Here is a 17,623-nt window from a genome sequence, read left to right on the forward strand (position 1 = left end):
TCCAAGAAGAGGAAGAGAAATTTCTTAAACTAAGGGTTGGCAATGTTTTGAAAGCTGATTAAGCAGCTTTTGACCCAGGCAAGTAAGGAGTGTGGTGTGAAGCACACTGATTTCCACTAGGGGGCCGTGGTGCCTGGGGCCCTGCACTGACTCGCTCCAGCCAGGCTCTTCAGGGACAGAGCTGCAGGACCTCTGCAGGGACGTGCTATCTCTGACATACATGCCCCGGGATGCTTTACAGTCCTTCAGATTCACTGCTCAAATTTATACAATTTTCATTCTATTGTCATTCTCACAAGACTTATTCTAAAGCCCCCAAATCTTTCATATACTCAGGGGCCACAGATAAAATTTGTCTACACTGAATTAACCTAACCCTGTTTTACAAACTCACGTTACCTGCATAGTTCAAATGAATAATGATGATACATCGGTGAACCTCCTCCCTCACCACCACGACATCAGAGGTAATGTGGTGGGCAGGACAGAAGCCTGAGGCCACATGCCTTTTCTGAATACCAGAGGACATTTGGGATAGAAGAGTAGGTCAGAGACATATTCCTATAGGGGGCACTTCCATGTTGATAGCTGCCTTCACTCTTTATGCAACCAAAATTCTTCTTTGTATTTTGACTTTTCCCCCCTCTAGCCCATAACATGAATCCAGAAACATAGTAAGTTTTATGAGAAAATATAAATACCAAATAACAAGGAATTTTCTTGCTGAAAGAACTCTCCAAATGTAGAAGACCTAGTCTCCTAGATATCTATTAAGTTGTGGCATATGGTTTTATTGAGTTCAAACATTTTTGCAAAATATCAAACTGATCATGATCTACACAATCTATTATTCATTTCCATCCAATTTTTATTGCTAAAAAGGTTTTCCTCACAGACTGGCAAAGAGTAGAGAAAAGAATAAATAGTGATATCCCAAGGCAAAATTTATGTCATTTGATATCTTCCCTTTGATCCACAGACAAAGAAAACAAATATGCTCAGAATGCCTTGTGGAGACACGGGCTGTAATCTAAGAGTTTATGCTTCAGGAGGTAGACGTCATGCCATCAGCTTTCTCTTCCCTGTGTCTTTTTTAAACCTAATGTTGAGTTACATCTGAAAATTGGACCTCGTATGAAGTAAAGGCCCCAAGTGAAAATACTTGGTTTAAATATACCACACATCTTAAAATCCTCTGTAAGGATACTACAAATGACTGACTTTAAACGTACACTGTATGAGACCTGCTCAACTCTGAGACCACATCAATTGCAAGAAACACCAATCAATGACAGACTACCATATCCAATGTAATATGTAAGATATACCCAAATTTGGAAATACTAGAAAGTGCGCAAAAATGTGTCTCGGAATCAAGGAAACATATATCAGAATCAAGGAAATAAGTGTCTTGTTTATAAACAAACTTTCTTTTTTTTTTTTTTTTTTTGAGATGAAGTCTCACTTTGTCACCCAGGCTGGAGTGCAGTGGCATGATCTCAGCTCACTGCAACCTCCACCTCCTGTGTTCAAGCAATTCTCCTGCCTCAGCCTCCTGAGTAGCTGGGATTACAGGCATGCACCATCATGCCCAGATTTTTTTGCATTATTATTATTTGTTTTTAGTAGAGACGGGGTTTCACCATGTTGTCCAGGCTGGTTTCAAACTCCTGACTTCAAGTGATCTGTCTCAGCCTCCCAAAGTGCTGAGATTACAGGTGTGAGCCACCATGCCTGGCCACAAACATTTATTTACTATTTTGAGTATATGTTTAAAGCATCCAAGCACATTTTACCCAATTTTAAAGATATATTATCCATGCTTTAAAACTGTTGGAAAATATTTTAACTCAGAGATGTTTACATTCTCTGTATTTTTCATATTAATTCAATATGATGTACAGTAAAGGAATTTAATGGTCACCTATATTCATTTTCTTGCTTGTGCTTTAGGCAACAAAGACATTTCTGAGTTAAATGGGGCCTGATAAGCCAGGCCATCCAGCTCCTTGTGGCATGCTTAAGTGACCTGGACAATACCCCAGCTGGGCCTCCTCCAGTCTGTTTGCACAGCTCCAGCTGCAGGTGTCCACATGAACTTCACAGGCAGCTCAGCATATGCCACTCAAGGCCAGTTCAGTTAGAAAATACTTTCTGATTCTGATCTGAAATATTATCTGCAACTTGACCCAGTAATCTTTAACTGCCTTTTAGGTCAAATTATATGAAATCCAGATTTTCTTTACACACTGCTACATTTTGGCTGGTGTTCCCTGCATTTACCAGTGGGAAATATGAATTATGCAAATGAACTTGATGTATTCCTAGAACAACACATGACATCAAAGTAAACATAGTGTTATTTTATATATATTTTGCAAATGTACCACTTATTTGCAAACACACTTCACTAAGTTTTCACCTCACAATGTGGTTTATAGACATGCACATATATACACATATACATGTTCATGTACCTACAGTATACCCTCCCTTTGTGGTTTTGTGCTATCACAATTTTTTATTTGACACAAATCTCTTCCACTGATACACAATGAGCACAAATTACACTAAATATGTCAAGGCCTAAGTGTTCTAAAGTTTATTTTCCATACACCTGAGTGACGGCCTAAACAACAAACCTGTCTTTTAAGGGTGTTTTTCAAATAGCTAAGATTACTTGGCCATCATGGGATTTGGGCATGGGGATTTGCTATTCTATTTCCTATCAAAATTAAAGAGTAAAGACAGGTTCTTGCTGGAGTTCCATGTGCTGTGCGTGTGGTGCCTTCTTCCATGTCCTGTTATCAGTGGTGATGGGGACAGAGCTACAAAGGATTCCGTTTCCCATGGGCCTCTGCTGCTCCCTGCTGGTCAAGCTGAGTTCTGACAAAGCCTCTCCTACTCTACAGAAAGACAGGAAATGAACAATACAGATGTACAGGGACTCTTCCTATTTTTATTCTCTTCTGAAATAAATTCGTTTTGGACTCCTGGGGATCCCTGGCAACTTTCTCACATATTGGATCTATGTCATATTGGTTGGTCCAACAGAAGGTATTGTATTTGTTGTTAAATGGGATTTTTTTTTAAAGACATATGGCCATAAATTTCCCAAAAAATACCCAGGTAGAGATGTAAACAAACATGTACATATATAACACACACCACATAAACATGTTCATGTACATACAGTACGCACTCCCTTCTCTGTGTTTTTTGTCTGAGTTGATGATTTGGAGCTCAAAGAGCTAGCGGAGGGAAAAGCTGAAGCCACTCAAACACATAATGAGAATTGGAGATGTAAAAGAAGGCTGAGTTCTAGGAGATGCAACAACTTAGGAGATAACAGAACCAATTTGGGATGAGCAGGAATTGTAGGAACGCAGGCGAGGACTGGAAGAATCAGCTACACGCTGTTTACTGGCAAAGCAGAAATGTGACTGAGGACAGTGTGCCACTGAAAACTGATGAAAGAGGAGGGAGACAGGAGGACAGGGCTCTGTGGGTAGCAGGAAGACGGAATGGAAATAAACCATGTTAACAAGATGGCTTTTGGCGGCAGCAGCAGCACCAGGCCAGCTGTCTCTCTCCTCCAATTCAAGTTACCACCACAAAACTCATTTGCAGTAGGAAGAGCTGCTGCATTTCCGAGTGGATTAAGGTTATTTATTCACATGTGGACCATTCATTTAATTTTTGTTTTCTGTGTTTCCTAAATGATTATCTTTGGAGGTGGAGCACTGGTGTACTTACGATTTTTTTAAAAGTGCTTCAAAGTTTAAGAATTTATTTCAACCAATAGTGAGTTAACCTCTGTGTTATAGAAATTATCTGAGCAAAGGAGGTCCAGCAGGTTCTGTTTATCAGTGGGGATTGAATTTCTGCTGCTAAATGGCAAAGAAAAACTAAAAATAACAACACTCCTGGTTTTGTTTCAATCACTTTTCTGCAGAGCTAGTCAAAGCCCCAGCAGAAAAGATGTTAAAAAATCAAGTACTGTAGCCTTAAAGATGTCACTCAGTTTGCATTCTACAGCTAAGTGTAGAACTCAGAAGTAGCATTTTATGGCTACCAACTCAGCGTGTGGCAGACTGACATTATCTAAATTAAGCCTGGGATTTTATCAAGACAGACTATCTTCATAACATTTTTGATTTTTTTTTTTTTTTTTGAGATAGGGTCTAGTTCTGTCACTCAGGCTGGAGTGCAGTGGCATAGTCTTAGCTCACTGCAACCTCAGCCCCCCAGGTTCAAGTGATTCTCATGTCTCAGCCTCCCCAGTAGCTGGGATTACATGTGTGTGCCAATAAGCCTGACCAGTTTTTGTATTTTTAGTAGAGACAGGGTTTCACCATGTTGGCCAGGCTGGTCTCGAACTCCTGGTCTCAAGTGATCCACCTGCCTTGGCCTCCCAGGGTGTTGGGATTACAGGCATGAGCCACCATGCCCGGCCAATCTTCGTAACACTTAAACTGCACCCAGACAATCTTCATAATGCCCACATTGCTGGGGCAGAGGTGTGGGAAGCTGCTTTGTTTTGATTCCTCAGGTATCTTACTTTGAACTATTATTAATACAATGCATTGGGAACACTGCCTTTACTCTCGGCCTGTATTTTAAAAAGAGGTGTGAAAAATCACCGTGAATGGAATTTATTATTAGACATGATGGAAGATATTAATAACCATGTATTAAAGACAGCACTTGGAATAACAAATAATTATTGAGATAAAACAATAACTAGCTGTGTCATGCTTGGAGAAGAGATGGAACAATTTAGAGAACACAACACTAGCAGAAATGGGTATTATAAATGATCTCATTAATTTTTCATGTGCTGTATGGTTGATATCTTTCAGGTGTTCTGCTTTGAGAAACCCTTAAGAAGATAAAGCACTTAAATTACTAGAAACAGCACACGATGCCTTGTCCCCTCTGCTGACTGATAAAAGTAAATTAAAAATATGCTCCCCTGTTTTGGCAGAATCTCTATTGTGAAGTTAGAAAGCCCCAAAGTTAGGAAGGCAAGATGAACAAAAAGGGTCCCGGCTTGCAAGTGAAGCGGCCTTGTAAGCAGACGTCAACCTGATTAAATCTTACCATTGTCTACAGAAATTCCAAGCACACTTGATATCTTTCTCACACTGAAAACACAGAAAAAGTCACTTTGTTATTGGACGCTTTTCCACACCCTCACAAATTGATTCATGGGCTTTATGTTTTCACAGCAGTACAAGGATTAACATCCATTCAGAGCTGGAATGTCAGAATGCGGACACTTGATCAATTACATGCACAGGATCAGGAGGGGTGAAAGAAATCCATCCCAAATGTTCTCAGAGTTGCAGGGGAAAGCCAACACTAAGTTGGCTCTAGGTGATGAATCCAAATTTTATGTTTTTAATACTGGAGAATGGCTGGCTGTGGGCCCAGCCAAGTTTTGTTTTGGGGATGGGGAAAGGGTCAGGCACTTTTAGGTTTAGTGCTGTAGTTGAGCGTGTTCCACATTGTGTCACTCCCAAATGCTGAGGACGCTCCTCCAAGGAAGGGAACTCTGCCATGAGCTCTTCATCCTACTTGCTTTGAGCTAGAAGAAAAATTGAGTTGGTGATGTGGTAGGTGTGGCCTGGGGCTCTCCCCTCTGAGATGGCACATGAGATGGCTGGCTGTTACGATGGCATGTCATGGGACTTACTGTGGTTAAAAGTGAGAGAGTTATCCAGGCTGCCCAGCTGCTGCAATCTGGCATGCATCATTCCTGTTCTGTTACGGGAAACAGGCAATGTCTGAGACTTTCGATCATGAACTATGGGTCCCAACCCCTCCTGGTTCCTGCAACATGAGTGAAATGGGATAGAAGCAAAAGTTAGACGTGTTACACTGCAGCGAGACGGGGAGTGTTAGTGAAGCCAGAACATGGCACGAGGGAGATGGCCATGCACTGACTGAGCACGGTGGAGCAGCCAGAGACACAGACAGGTGGCAGCTCCTACACACTTCACGGCAAAGCACCTGATGACCCAGAAGCAAAAATCAGGCCAAAGCAGGGATCTTTTTATTTTTAGAAAGTACTTTAGAGATGCTACTCTGAAAAAAGTGAGCATCACTCCAATGCAATACTAATGGTTAGTGTTCTGACAACTGTCAAAACGTCACTAATCTTTTTGTATTATATATGTTCTGAAAGAGCAAAAGACATGTATTTTTTAAATTAAAAAATGCACTGGAAGACACAGAGAACAAACATGCGATGGAAGGGATTATATGAGTTTTAACACCTTTATTCTTACCCAAGCAGGAAGGAGAAGAGCCACACACTTTGTTAAACTTGTCAGCAGTCAAGTAGAGAAAACAGAAGAGTGATTTGGGTTAGCAATCAAACAGCTAACTTCCTGCTGTGTACCATCACCAGAGCAGATGAAAATGAGACCAGGGCTGCAATGACACCTGTCCCCTGTCCCGGAGCCAACCGTCCCCCTCACTGTGTTATTGTGTGTAGGAGAACAGGGACATGCATGGACTATCATCGACTGCATGCTGCTGCGTGACTTCAAAGTGACAATAAGAAGGCACAGTGTTCATCAAACTGGACCACTGTGGATGGCAAACATGTACAAGGTTCACAGTCTAGTTCAGGATCTTTTTCACATGCAGCAGAGACCCATGGCAATTTTTGTATAGAGCAGAGCATATCTTTCCACAGTGCATGGAGCAAAGTCACACCATCTCCACTCCCGTTTTCCTTGGCTCATCTATTTTTAAGGCAGTCCACACTTTTATATGCAAATATATACAGGGTGCTTATGAAGTAGAAAGATTTTCTTTTAAGAAGTTAAATTTATATCCACTGAAAAAAATAAGTTAACCATTTCACAAAACCCGATTCTAAAACATTTTGTTGGGGCAGACATCTTCAGCTTCTCACATTCACTGTTTTAAGCTGTGAGGCATTTTATTCTACTTGGCACAATATTCTCCAAATGCCATCTTGTGATGGAGGTGTCACTGCAAAAAGTGAAGCTAGCCCAGCACAGTGCCTTTCTGTGACAGAATTTACTGTTTGCCCATCTTCGTGGGACAAAGTCAGGGAGAATCCAAGTCAAGGTAGAAGATGTTGCTGGTATAAGGACACCTTGTATATACTTGCATTTAGTACTCCAAAACTCAAATATAAAACTACTGTTGTGATAAAAAATAAACAGTTAAGATTAGAGAACTTTAAGTGCTACCACATTTCAATGAAAAATAGAAAATATTAACAGGAGGAAAATGCAAAAATTCTAAATTTGCTTCTTTTAAAAAGAAAACATACATGCTTACTTCTTAACATAAAATGTAATTCTGAAAATTTCTCAAATATCCCCAGAAAAGAACAATGTTAACAGAAAAAGAAAATCTTCACAAAGAGGAAGTCTATTAAAAATCTCTGGCCTATTTCATCACTATAAGACAAAATTGTCGCTATATAGAGAAACAAACCTCAATGACAATTACATTTTTAAGTTTTTCTTAAAACATGTTTACTTATAATAAAGCTGTTAAAAACAACAGTAAAAAAATATAATACTTGGACCAAGACCCCAGTAATACACTAACACAGAATGGCTCACAACACAGAAAAAAACAAACAGACATTCTGAATGGCAGTGGGGCAGGAGGAAGAACTTGGTAAGGACAAGAGGTGCTGTGAAGAAACACCCCCAAAGAAGGCGTGTCCAGCCACACAGCTGCAAGGAGTTTCTAGGAGGCTGGTTCTGGACAGGAAAGTGGGAGTGATGCTACTCACCAGGGAGTTCTGGCCAACAACATGGAGCGCTTATCAACTAGTCAAGAGTAGGAAGAGAAAAGGCTCCATTTTAGAGAAGGTTTGTGGAAGTCCACACAAATTTGGGATGGACTGAAAACATTCTTTCATTAAGAAAGAAGAAGAGTGGTTAGGTGAGATTTTAGTATCTTTGTAGTTGGGAGCAGGAACAGTCAAAATGACCTTGGAAAGTCAAACAGAGGAAGAGAAATCACTGAGGAAGGAACATAGGAAGAAGAACTGGGGAGAAGAGGACGGGAAGGAGACAGAACAGAGAAGGAGGGGGAGTTTGGACGAGGACAGAAGGGTAGCCGCAGCCCGCTAAAGGAACGCTTTCCAAGAGCTAATGCGTGAGATGAAATGAGACTTCGCCTGTAGGAATGCAGACCAAAGACGCTGCCGGGCTCTACGGTGGCAATCCAAGGGCCTGCCATCGGTCCCCATGGCCGCTTCCACGAATCCCAACTGCCAACCGCCACTGATGACCATTCCCACACAATCAGAGCCAGGCAACACAGAAAACAACACGTTTCGAATGAAAACACCCCACAGTACCTGGCTATGTATCGCTTCCCCATGTACTGGAACTGGTGCAGGCAGACTCTGCAGGCAAGATGAGAAATTATTAGGGAAATGTGAAGATAAAATTATTTTCAGGACGTTATGTATCTGTTAACAATAACAATAAACATGATGTCTAGTACCCGCATAAGTCACATCCTCATTCTTCACAATGGTTTTTGGGAGTCCTCTGGAAAGTCCCTTCAAACCCGGAGAAATGTATTAACCTGTGAAGGAAGCCCTATCTTGTGTAGCTGTCAGTGTGGCGGTGGCTGGTTAAAGCAACACAGTGCAGAGGCCCACGACCGACAGGATCGTCCATCGACTCAGAGATGGTGATTCACTCCACGGCAGCGTGCCCGAGAAATCATGTTCAAGACCACGCACGCTGTTCCAAGTTACTTATTCATCCTCATTTACATATATATAAAGAGCTCTCTCTTTTGGCTCAAATATATGGATTATACATACCAAGTGTGTGGTTTTTAAAAATATATATCTAACAACATTTTTTTTTAAATCATGTATTTAATGAGGTAGTTAAAACAATGTCTAGTGAGCTCCTCTGGTGTTGAATCTCGTTTCACCACATAACTCCTGCCTTTAACTCAGCAGAGGTCAGAAGACTATGAGCCAAGTGTCCACTGAGGGCCAGGCCCACAGTCTCTCATCTGTAGTTCCAAAATGCATGAAACTCTGAAAACCAGCTTTCCTCCTGAGTTCATGCAAATACATCTGGCACCAAAATGTGACCCAAAATAATAGACATAAAGCTACTTATAGTTATGATTTATCCAATTATTATGAACAATAATAGTACTGCAGAAATTCTTTTTTTTTTTTTTGTACTATAGAGAGATGCTGCTGGGATGTAATGGGACACAGTCTATATATAAATTTTTCAGAAATCAAAAAAGTTCTGAATTTGGAAAATCATCTGGCCCCAGCAGTTTTGGATAAGGGATTGTAGATTTACGTTTCTAAAAGTAAAGAGCTTAAAGGAAATCAGAAACTTATACTGACAAGCCAAAATGAGATAAAGATGCTACATAAGATTTCACTTTTACTTCTTATATTTTAAAATTATAGCAACTTTTCTGACTCAGTTTCTGCATCAGCTTAAGTTAGGTTCAACTTAGAAAAGCAGTATCTACCCAATTCGGCTAATGAATTTCATGTTATTTTATTAAGATGACTTATACACATAAGCAGTTACCTCTCATGTAAAACAAGCACATATCTGTAATACTTTAAGGGTGACCACTGATCACTGGGTCACAAGCCCTGAAAATATGTTTTAGGGCCAAGTCCATGAAAAAAGGCTTAACGAGTAAGTGAAGATGTGACATACACTACTCCCCTGGTTCAACTACATAGTATTCTTCAAGCCTCTTAATAATCCAGGAAAAAATCAAGAGGCAATGATCAAAGAGAAAGCTACTTACTCAGATATTGTAAAAAAATCCATAAGTTCAGATGTTGAAGCCTTGTTCCAGTATGTAAACAAAGCATCTAGAAAATAAACATTTACTTAGAATCACAATACATATGATATACATTATGGAGAATCACCTGTTGTGAAAATGGGAAGGAACCTTGGAGTGTAGGCCTCTAAACCCTTCCCCTGCCCTCTTTTATAATAGCTGACCACTCTACACTGGATATCACACACCTGAGGCCTATTCACCTTCAATATGCTGCATTTGAACTTTAATTCCATCATACGTCATTTAGTGCTATATTCTAGCACAATGCTCATTTAACTTATATGTAACATGCTCTTAAATAGACTAGAAAATTCAAAGAATACAAGTGGACATATAACCTAAAGCCGGGCTCTCTTGTCTCCTACTACAAGATCTCTCCCCAAGAGGGAATTTGTTGAAAATCTTTGCATATTACACACATAATTTTGCTCTTTGAGTTTTAACTGAACAATATAGCTTGGATCTATCTCAAGTTTTTCCAAGTTGCATAATATTCCTCTATGTGGATAGACCATAATTGAGTTAACTAGTCTCCTACTGATAGACAGTTACTGTTTCTGCCCCCTAACTTTTTGCTATTATAATTATGTTTCAATGAACATCCTTTTATGTGGGTCTTTGCATGCAAGTCTAACTATACCTACAGGATAAGTTCTCTGAAGCGAAATAGCTGTACCAAATGGTATGTGCATTTAAACCTCTGTGTGAACCCTTAACAGTTTAGTATTACTATTGTTTGAGTTCTATCATCTAATAGCTAACCTTTTTTGCATTCTTATATTTTACACTGAGGTTGAGAAATAGGTAAAGAGGTTTCTCTTAGGGAAAAAGCCAGAGTCTTTGGGGCCTGAGATGAGCAGAGAGGGTGGCTGTGGGGATGCTGATGGCTCATGAAGATGTATGGCCACAGGCTTTCACTCTACACTTGTCAAGAACAATGATAGGCAGGAATGACAGGGGATATTGACTGAGAATCTGCTGTGTGCCAGGCACTGTACTAGGTGCTCTCACAATTTCACATAGATTGTGCCATCTAATCCTCACCATAATCTGGGGCAGAAGAAAGTCCCCATTCACAGATGAGCTAACAGAGGCTCAGGGAAGTAAAGCAATTCTCCCATTTACCAGTCTGAAGAATCATGGCTGAGTGGGGATTTAAATCATGTGCATCTGATTCTAAAGGCCGCTTGGCCTATGAGACCAGTAATAAGTATAGGTCATAGGCTTCCATCTTTAGGGATTTCGAGTTTAGATTCCAGAGGAACAGACTCTGGGTACTTGGGGCTGGCAAGCAGGGTAGGGTGAGCCCCCAGGGAGCTCAGTGCATGCTGGAGAGCCTGGTGGGATCACCCTGCTAACCCTGTGGCCACCCTCAGCACACACCAGACAAAGCGGCCAGCAGCATGGGCAATGACGCTGCCATTCCTTGCTCTGGGTCCCAGGTACTGGTTGGGGAGAGTGGGAAGACAAAGATAAGCTCTGTGAAGAGGGAAATGGCACAAGAAGGATAGCGAGGAAGGGCCCAGAATGTAGAAGGTGCTCATTAAATGTGGAATAAATGAAAAGAGTAGCTACAGAGGTACACAACTGATTTTGGTTGTCTCTGTGTTAACTATCTCTGGAGGTGATTTCTCCTCCTAACCCATATGACACACAAAAGCCAATTGTAGGTAGATTTTTAGAGTTCAATGTGAAAATTTAAATAACACTGCTTTCAAAGAAAATATGAAAATATTTTCATGACCCTGGGGGTAGGAGAAGATTTCTTAAATGGGATGCACACACACACAAATTCTAATTATAAAGGGAAAACAATCGATAACTTGAAGAAAGTTGAGAGAAAGTATATTCTAAAATTGTTTTGAAGAGGTGGTTGCATTTTAAAAATATGTGTATGACTTTAAAGAATAACTTTTACTTGAATTCAAATCTTCTTGTATATTTGTCTTTAAAAAACAGTTATGTTCTTATTATAGGTCATATTCAATATTTGAAATTTGAAATATTTTAAAGAAAACTTTAAACAAAGGAAAAACAGAATTATAATGCTTGCTCAAACTCATTATTACCATGAAGCAAAGTTTAGAACTTTTGACTTAATGGGAAGAATTTCAACTTTATAAACCCAAATATCAGACTAAGTGCCCTGTGCTAGTGTATTTGGTCATCATTCAGGGAAACTCTTGCTCATCTGTTCTTTTAAAAAAAATAGCATTTTAAAGTAACAAATCAAAAGAAGAACGAATTACCCAGTCTTTATTTTATGGGCAAGAGGGATTTTCCTACCATCTGAGCTAAAAAGTCAGGCTGTACCTTGGCTGGGGGTGGGGAAAAAAAAACCAGGCTGTTAATGCTGCTGAAATGGAAGCTTGATCTAAAAGAAATACTATTTTCAAGCAGAAATACCCTCCCCTGGATGTTTAGTACACCCTCCTGCCCCAAGATATAAGCAGCACAAGACGCCTTCAGGTTCTCAAACAATGGCACTTTGTTTTCAGGGGAGTTTATCCTAATTTAATCACTTTAATGAAGTTCACAGCACACCTTTTAATTAGTTGTAGGAAAAATAAGATATTTGCCCAGGATAAGAACTGTGACATTGTTTACTGGGATTGTTTATATTACATAGCCAGATACACAGATGAGCTAACAGAGTTGAAATTGTCCTGTCATACACATTTGCAAGCCTTATGTAGTCCAGATAGAGCATTCATAGTTCTGCTCATTCTTATTTTAAAATGTGATTGTCAAACCCTTAAACAGAAACATAATCTACTATGATACCACCATTTCCATTAGAAAACTAAAATAACATATCTCCCACTTTGAGCCAGGAATATACACACTCTAAATGGAAGGAATGCTTAGGTCCCCCCACAACATATATTCTAATTCCAGAGACTAACACAGTTATTCAAGTTGACAGTAAGTTTGTTTGGACGAATAAAAATTTTTTTAAAGTCAAAAGCTATTTTATTTACGTGCATCTATCTCCTTTAGTTAAGATGGTAGGTCCCAGTTTAATATAAATTTAAGAAATAGGCCCATTCACATTTTGGAACTCACTTTCTAGAATAAAATAATTAAGGAAATGATTATCCCACAACAAGGTTCTTATTTCTATTACATTTAGTCAATGAATATGCATTTTAAACAAGGAAGAAAATCCTTTGAAATCTTTGTATCATTTCAACTTATTACAAGTTAAAAACAAACAAACCAAGTACTGAAACAAGCAAAACAGAAATCTCCATTTTTTAACCTACCATCAGACATGCTCTTTAAGATGTAGAGGAAACACATCAGTAGGCTCTTAATCTCAGACTGGTCAAGTTTATCACAGCGAACCACGGAATTTCCCAACGTGCTACTTTGTTGGTGCTAAAAAGAAAATATAGGCGATTGTTCTATTTAATTACGGGAGGTAAATGTATTTCCCTTTTCTCCCTTGGAAGAGAAAGATTCTTAGAATCAAGTCAGATCATACACATTGGAAGATGCAAGTAACTTGCTGGCAATTAAACCACAGGCACCCTTTCACCCAAATATAACACACTCAGAAGCTGCCCATGGAAACCCTAGCTTGTCTCCTCAGCACGCTCTCCTAAGGGACAAGCAGAAGGCACAGAACTTTCACACTGGATAAACACAGCTTTAACTATGCCAAGTAAAACCTTCTGAGATGCCAAGTATATTGAAACCTCATGCAAGAAAGTATGTGTGCTAGGATCAAGAACAGAAACCATGACTCAGAAGACACTGCACAACCAACCACCTCCTGAGGACAACGGCGGTGGCTGAAACAGCAAGTGCCTGTGGTGCTGCTGTGACCAAAGCACCCCAGAGCCTGGAGCCCAGGCGCCGTCACCCAGGGTGCATTATGGGGCGTGCTGTGGGCACTGCTCAGGGAACACAATAGGCAGGTGCCCAACCGGGACAAACAGGGACACGTCAGCACAGCATCGCCAAAGGTCCTAAACTGATGAGGTCACTCCATCATCAGCTTAGCTCAACACTGCAAACGTCGGAAAACTTGGGGCAAACAAGAGGGCAATTTTGCCACTAGGCAGCAGGTTCTTGTGGAAAAAAAGCAGAACAAGAATCTCATCATGTGATTGCAAACACAGGAGATTTAAAAACTCTCCCAGTTGAATTTCCAATTGAAATAAAAAAAATTTTTTTTGCCAAATATCAAAGCAAAAACAATAGTGGAAAAAAGATGTTTTATTCAAGGTGCTGGTGGCCAATTGAAAAAAAAATTATGTGTGTGTGTGTGTATATATATCAGGCTTAATAAAATATGTGAATATTTTTATTTACAGAAAAATACAGGAGCAATTAGTGGCAAAACTGGTATGGATGCACCCTCTGGCCTGCCCACTTGATCAGAGCCATTGGAGAACTCAGTACTTCCGGCAGTGGGAGGGAGGGTATTGCGTTCAATGTCTCCTCTGGCAAAGGTGGAATCGTTAGAAGGGAAAAATCCACAGTGACCCGGTTTTTCCTGGCTGACTGGCAGCCCTCCTCCTCCTCTCCAGCACTGCGTATGACACAAGCAGAGTGCCTTCGGAGCAGCTTCTCCCTCTATACATGAAGGCATGTTGGGGTCAAGGGAAAAGTTCAATACGTCATGACACACCCAAACTGAGCTGCTCGCACCTCAACAGAACTGCATTTAACGATAACCATGTCAATGCCAGCCATAGGATGTGTGACAAGATTATAAACCTGATGCTGAGGAAGGATGTCTTCTGCGTATTTTTGGAGAACTAGGGATAAATTCCTAAATGGCTCAGCTGTTTATTGGGATGGGCACTTGCCTGTAACTTGAAGTAACTTAGAAAATCTGTGCCCAAAGTGATACCAATCTACCATGGCTCCAGGTTTAAACCCACACTTTATCCTTTCCTACAAAGTTCCAAATGGTCTGAGCACTTAGTAGTTTCAAGAAAAAAGGCTAAGTATGAGGAGGAAGTGTTGTGTTGTGGGTGGGTGCTGTGTGAATAAAGTGATTTCTTATCCCTGAATCACCTATATGATCAATTATTCTCTGGAGCTGGCTTCAGACCTAACACCCTTGTGGGTGGAGAGCTGTGTTGATGACGGTGTCTCTGGTATAAAGACTACAGGGAATTGGCCGGGTGTGGTGGCTCACACCTGTAATCCCAGCACTTTGGGAGGCCGGGGCAGGTGGAGCATGAGGTCAGGAGATCGAAACCATCCTGGCTAATATAGTGAAACCCCATCTCTACTAAAAATACAAAAAGTAGCCAGGCATGGTGGCATGTGCCTGTGGTCCCAGCTGCTGGGGAGGCTGAGGTAGAGGAGTCGTTTGAACCCAGGAGGTGGAGGTTGCAGCGAATGGAGATCGTGCCACTGTACTCCAGCCTGGGCTCAAAAAATAAATAAATAAATAAAAAGACTACAGGGAATTGAGATGGGCAGCATTTTGAGTCCCTCCCTGTCCAACCCACCAGAGCCATTCACTAAAGACGCTCCACTGCAAACCCTGCCCAGGATCTGAGGTCCTGGAAACAGGAATCAGAGCACTTCAAGGAATGGGCCCCAACCTTAAGGCTCTCATCACCTACTCCAGGTCAGCTGGGTGGTTTAGAAAAAAACAAAAGGTCACACTTAAAAGGCACTAGAACATGAAGTACGTTTACTTTGGGCTACATCCATTGATCATAAGAAACATTTGTGTTGGGTGAAAAGCAATTACCTTATCCAGGGAATTGCTCTTCTCACTATTCCTTTCTGGAAGGCTGTTACCCGAATCTGTGCTTATGAGAGATCCTCTCGAATCAGCATTTCTCACACTGTTGATGTTTGGAGTTGAGGTTGTATATGGAGAAGCTAAATGGAAATCAAGCCAAGAATACAGTTTTATTAAGACAGAACAAAATAAAGATGAGTACTGAACTTTAAGGGAAATTGCTTTTATTGCACTTATTTTTTGTTAGAAAGTTGGCTCAAGAGTTGCATTCCATTACTTCACCTTTAAAGAACCAGGTCATATACAATGAGAAAAAGAAACTAGTCTGAAACATTCAGATGTAAACATCAATTCACTTATTAGAAACCACCTTTCATCGCTAAGACTAAAAATGCATATCTGTTTCGGAATGTGATAGAATGAAGACAAAAAAATTAAAAGGTAAATCCACCTACAACTATCAAATCACAAAATTAGACCATACAACAAACTCGTAGCATTCAAACTGAAAATAAACACTGAGGAGCCTACCAAACTCTGAGGGGTGTCATGGGGTATTTTAAATTCTCAAGGAGAACACAGTGATACGTGACCTTGGCCAGAAGCTGCTGTTTCAGCAGCAGGTTGTGCTATGCTCCTTTTGAGACATATTTGTGAAGCTGGGTATTTGGGGGGCTGCTATAATAAAAGGCAAGTAATCAATGAGGGACAAGAAATGCGAATGGTGCTGGCCAATCTGACCCAAAGGCTGAGAAGCTGTCAGTGCCCAACCAGGCACACACCACCCATTTGTAGTTAGTTGTGGTTATTAAAAATAAAATTAATTTTTTTCTTTAAATTTATGTGTATAATTTAAGTGCCTACTAAATTGTTAGGATGTAAGTACTTATTAATTTATTTGATCCTAAGTACCTAATAAACAGAACTGTTGGGTGTGTCTTTCGGCCTAGGGATGCCATGAAAAAAAGTGACACTAAGGGTGCGTGAACGGGGAATATTTGGGAATCTGCTATAAACTACTATGAGCAGAAAGGAAATCCAATGTGGAAATAAAATTTGTGATGTCCATGAAAAAAACAGCATTTGAAGGCAGAAATCACTCCCTATCTTGGTATTATGGAATTTTTTAAGGTAATAGATTGACTTCCTGCTTAGATAAGATTTAAATAAATCACATAATTTAAAATGACTCTTTGGACTAGTACATTCTGTGCTGAACCAAAAGGCGTGCCTCCAGCGGAAAGGCCTGGCTGGTTTGGCAGATGGCATCAGGAGATTTGGACTCTGTGTCTGGCAGCTGTGAGCACACATTCTCCCAGACGCAAGCTGAAGATGCTGTTACTTGGCATTTCACAACAGGCTGGTCGTTTTCAGATCTCAGTAGGCAAATGAGCTGCCGTGGACTGGGATACTTCTAAGTTAAAAAATAAATAAACAACAAAATAGATATAGCCGCCCCTAGGTTACACCAAAAGTATGTTTGAAAGTGACTCAGTTGTTGTACTTCTAAATTTGATGGCTAATGGCATAAATTCATCATCTCTCAGGTAATGTTAAGATGGTCTTTAACTCTCTTTTTTTTTTTTTTTTTTTTTTTTTTTTTTTTTTTTTTTTTGAGATGGAGTCTCGCTCTTTCGGCCAGGCTGGAGTGCAATGGTATGATCTTGGCTCACTGCAACCCCCTCCCGGGTTCAAGCAATTCTCCTGCCTCAGCCTCCCAAGTAGCTGGGATTACAGGCGACCGCCACCAAGCCAGGCTAATTTTTTTGTATTTCTAGTAGAGACGGGGTTTCACCATCTTGGCCAGGCTGGTGTTGAACTCCTGACCTCAGGTGATCCACCTGCCTCGGCGTCCCAAAGTGCTGGGATTACAGGCATGAGCCACTATGCCCAGTCGATCTTTAACTCTTTAACCTTAGAAGGAAGACCTGTGACATCAAGGTCATAAATCCTTCCCTCTGTTGAACACTCAGATTTATTCATTGCTATCCCTAAAACTGATTCAGTGTATTAAAGATAAAGAAAAGAAGAGCCAGGGGAATTTGAAAAAAG

At 40.4% G+C, this 17,623-nt stretch overlaps 1 protein-coding gene across 30 annotated transcripts in view; it reads right to left on the reverse strand.

Annotated features, from left to right (window-relative positions):
* Positions 1-17,623, reverse strand: part of DOCK9 (dedicator of cytokinesis 9) — a 293,699-nt gene that overhangs the window by 46,395 nt on the left and 229,681 nt on the right. For 14 of the 30 annotated variants that reach the window (XM_030813610.1, XM_030813597.1, XM_030813608.1 and 11 more), the window contains exons 34-38: positions 15,578-15,711; positions 13,122-13,236; positions 9,814-9,880; positions 8,363-8,410; positions 5,699-5,835 (exon numbers count right to left, since the gene is read on the reverse strand). In XM_030813610.1, the coding sequence (XP_030669470.1) occupies positions 5,699-5,835; positions 8,363-8,410; positions 9,814-9,880; positions 13,122-13,236; positions 15,578-15,711 (501 nt within the window). Of the gene's footprint in view, positions 1-5,103; positions 5,148-5,698; positions 5,836-8,362; positions 8,411-9,813; positions 9,881-13,121; positions 13,237-15,577; positions 15,712-17,623 lie in introns of all 30 variants that reach the window. The other 16 variants (XM_030813623.1, XM_030813617.1, XM_030813622.1 and 13 more) reach the window with 2 other exon arrangements.

The sequence above is a fragment of the Nomascus leucogenys genome, chromosome 5, assembly GCF_006542625.1.
Source record: "Nomascus leucogenys isolate Asia chromosome 5, Asia_NLE_v1, whole genome shotgun sequence".
NCBI lineage: Eukaryota > Metazoa > Chordata > Mammalia > Primates > Hylobatidae > Nomascus > Nomascus leucogenys.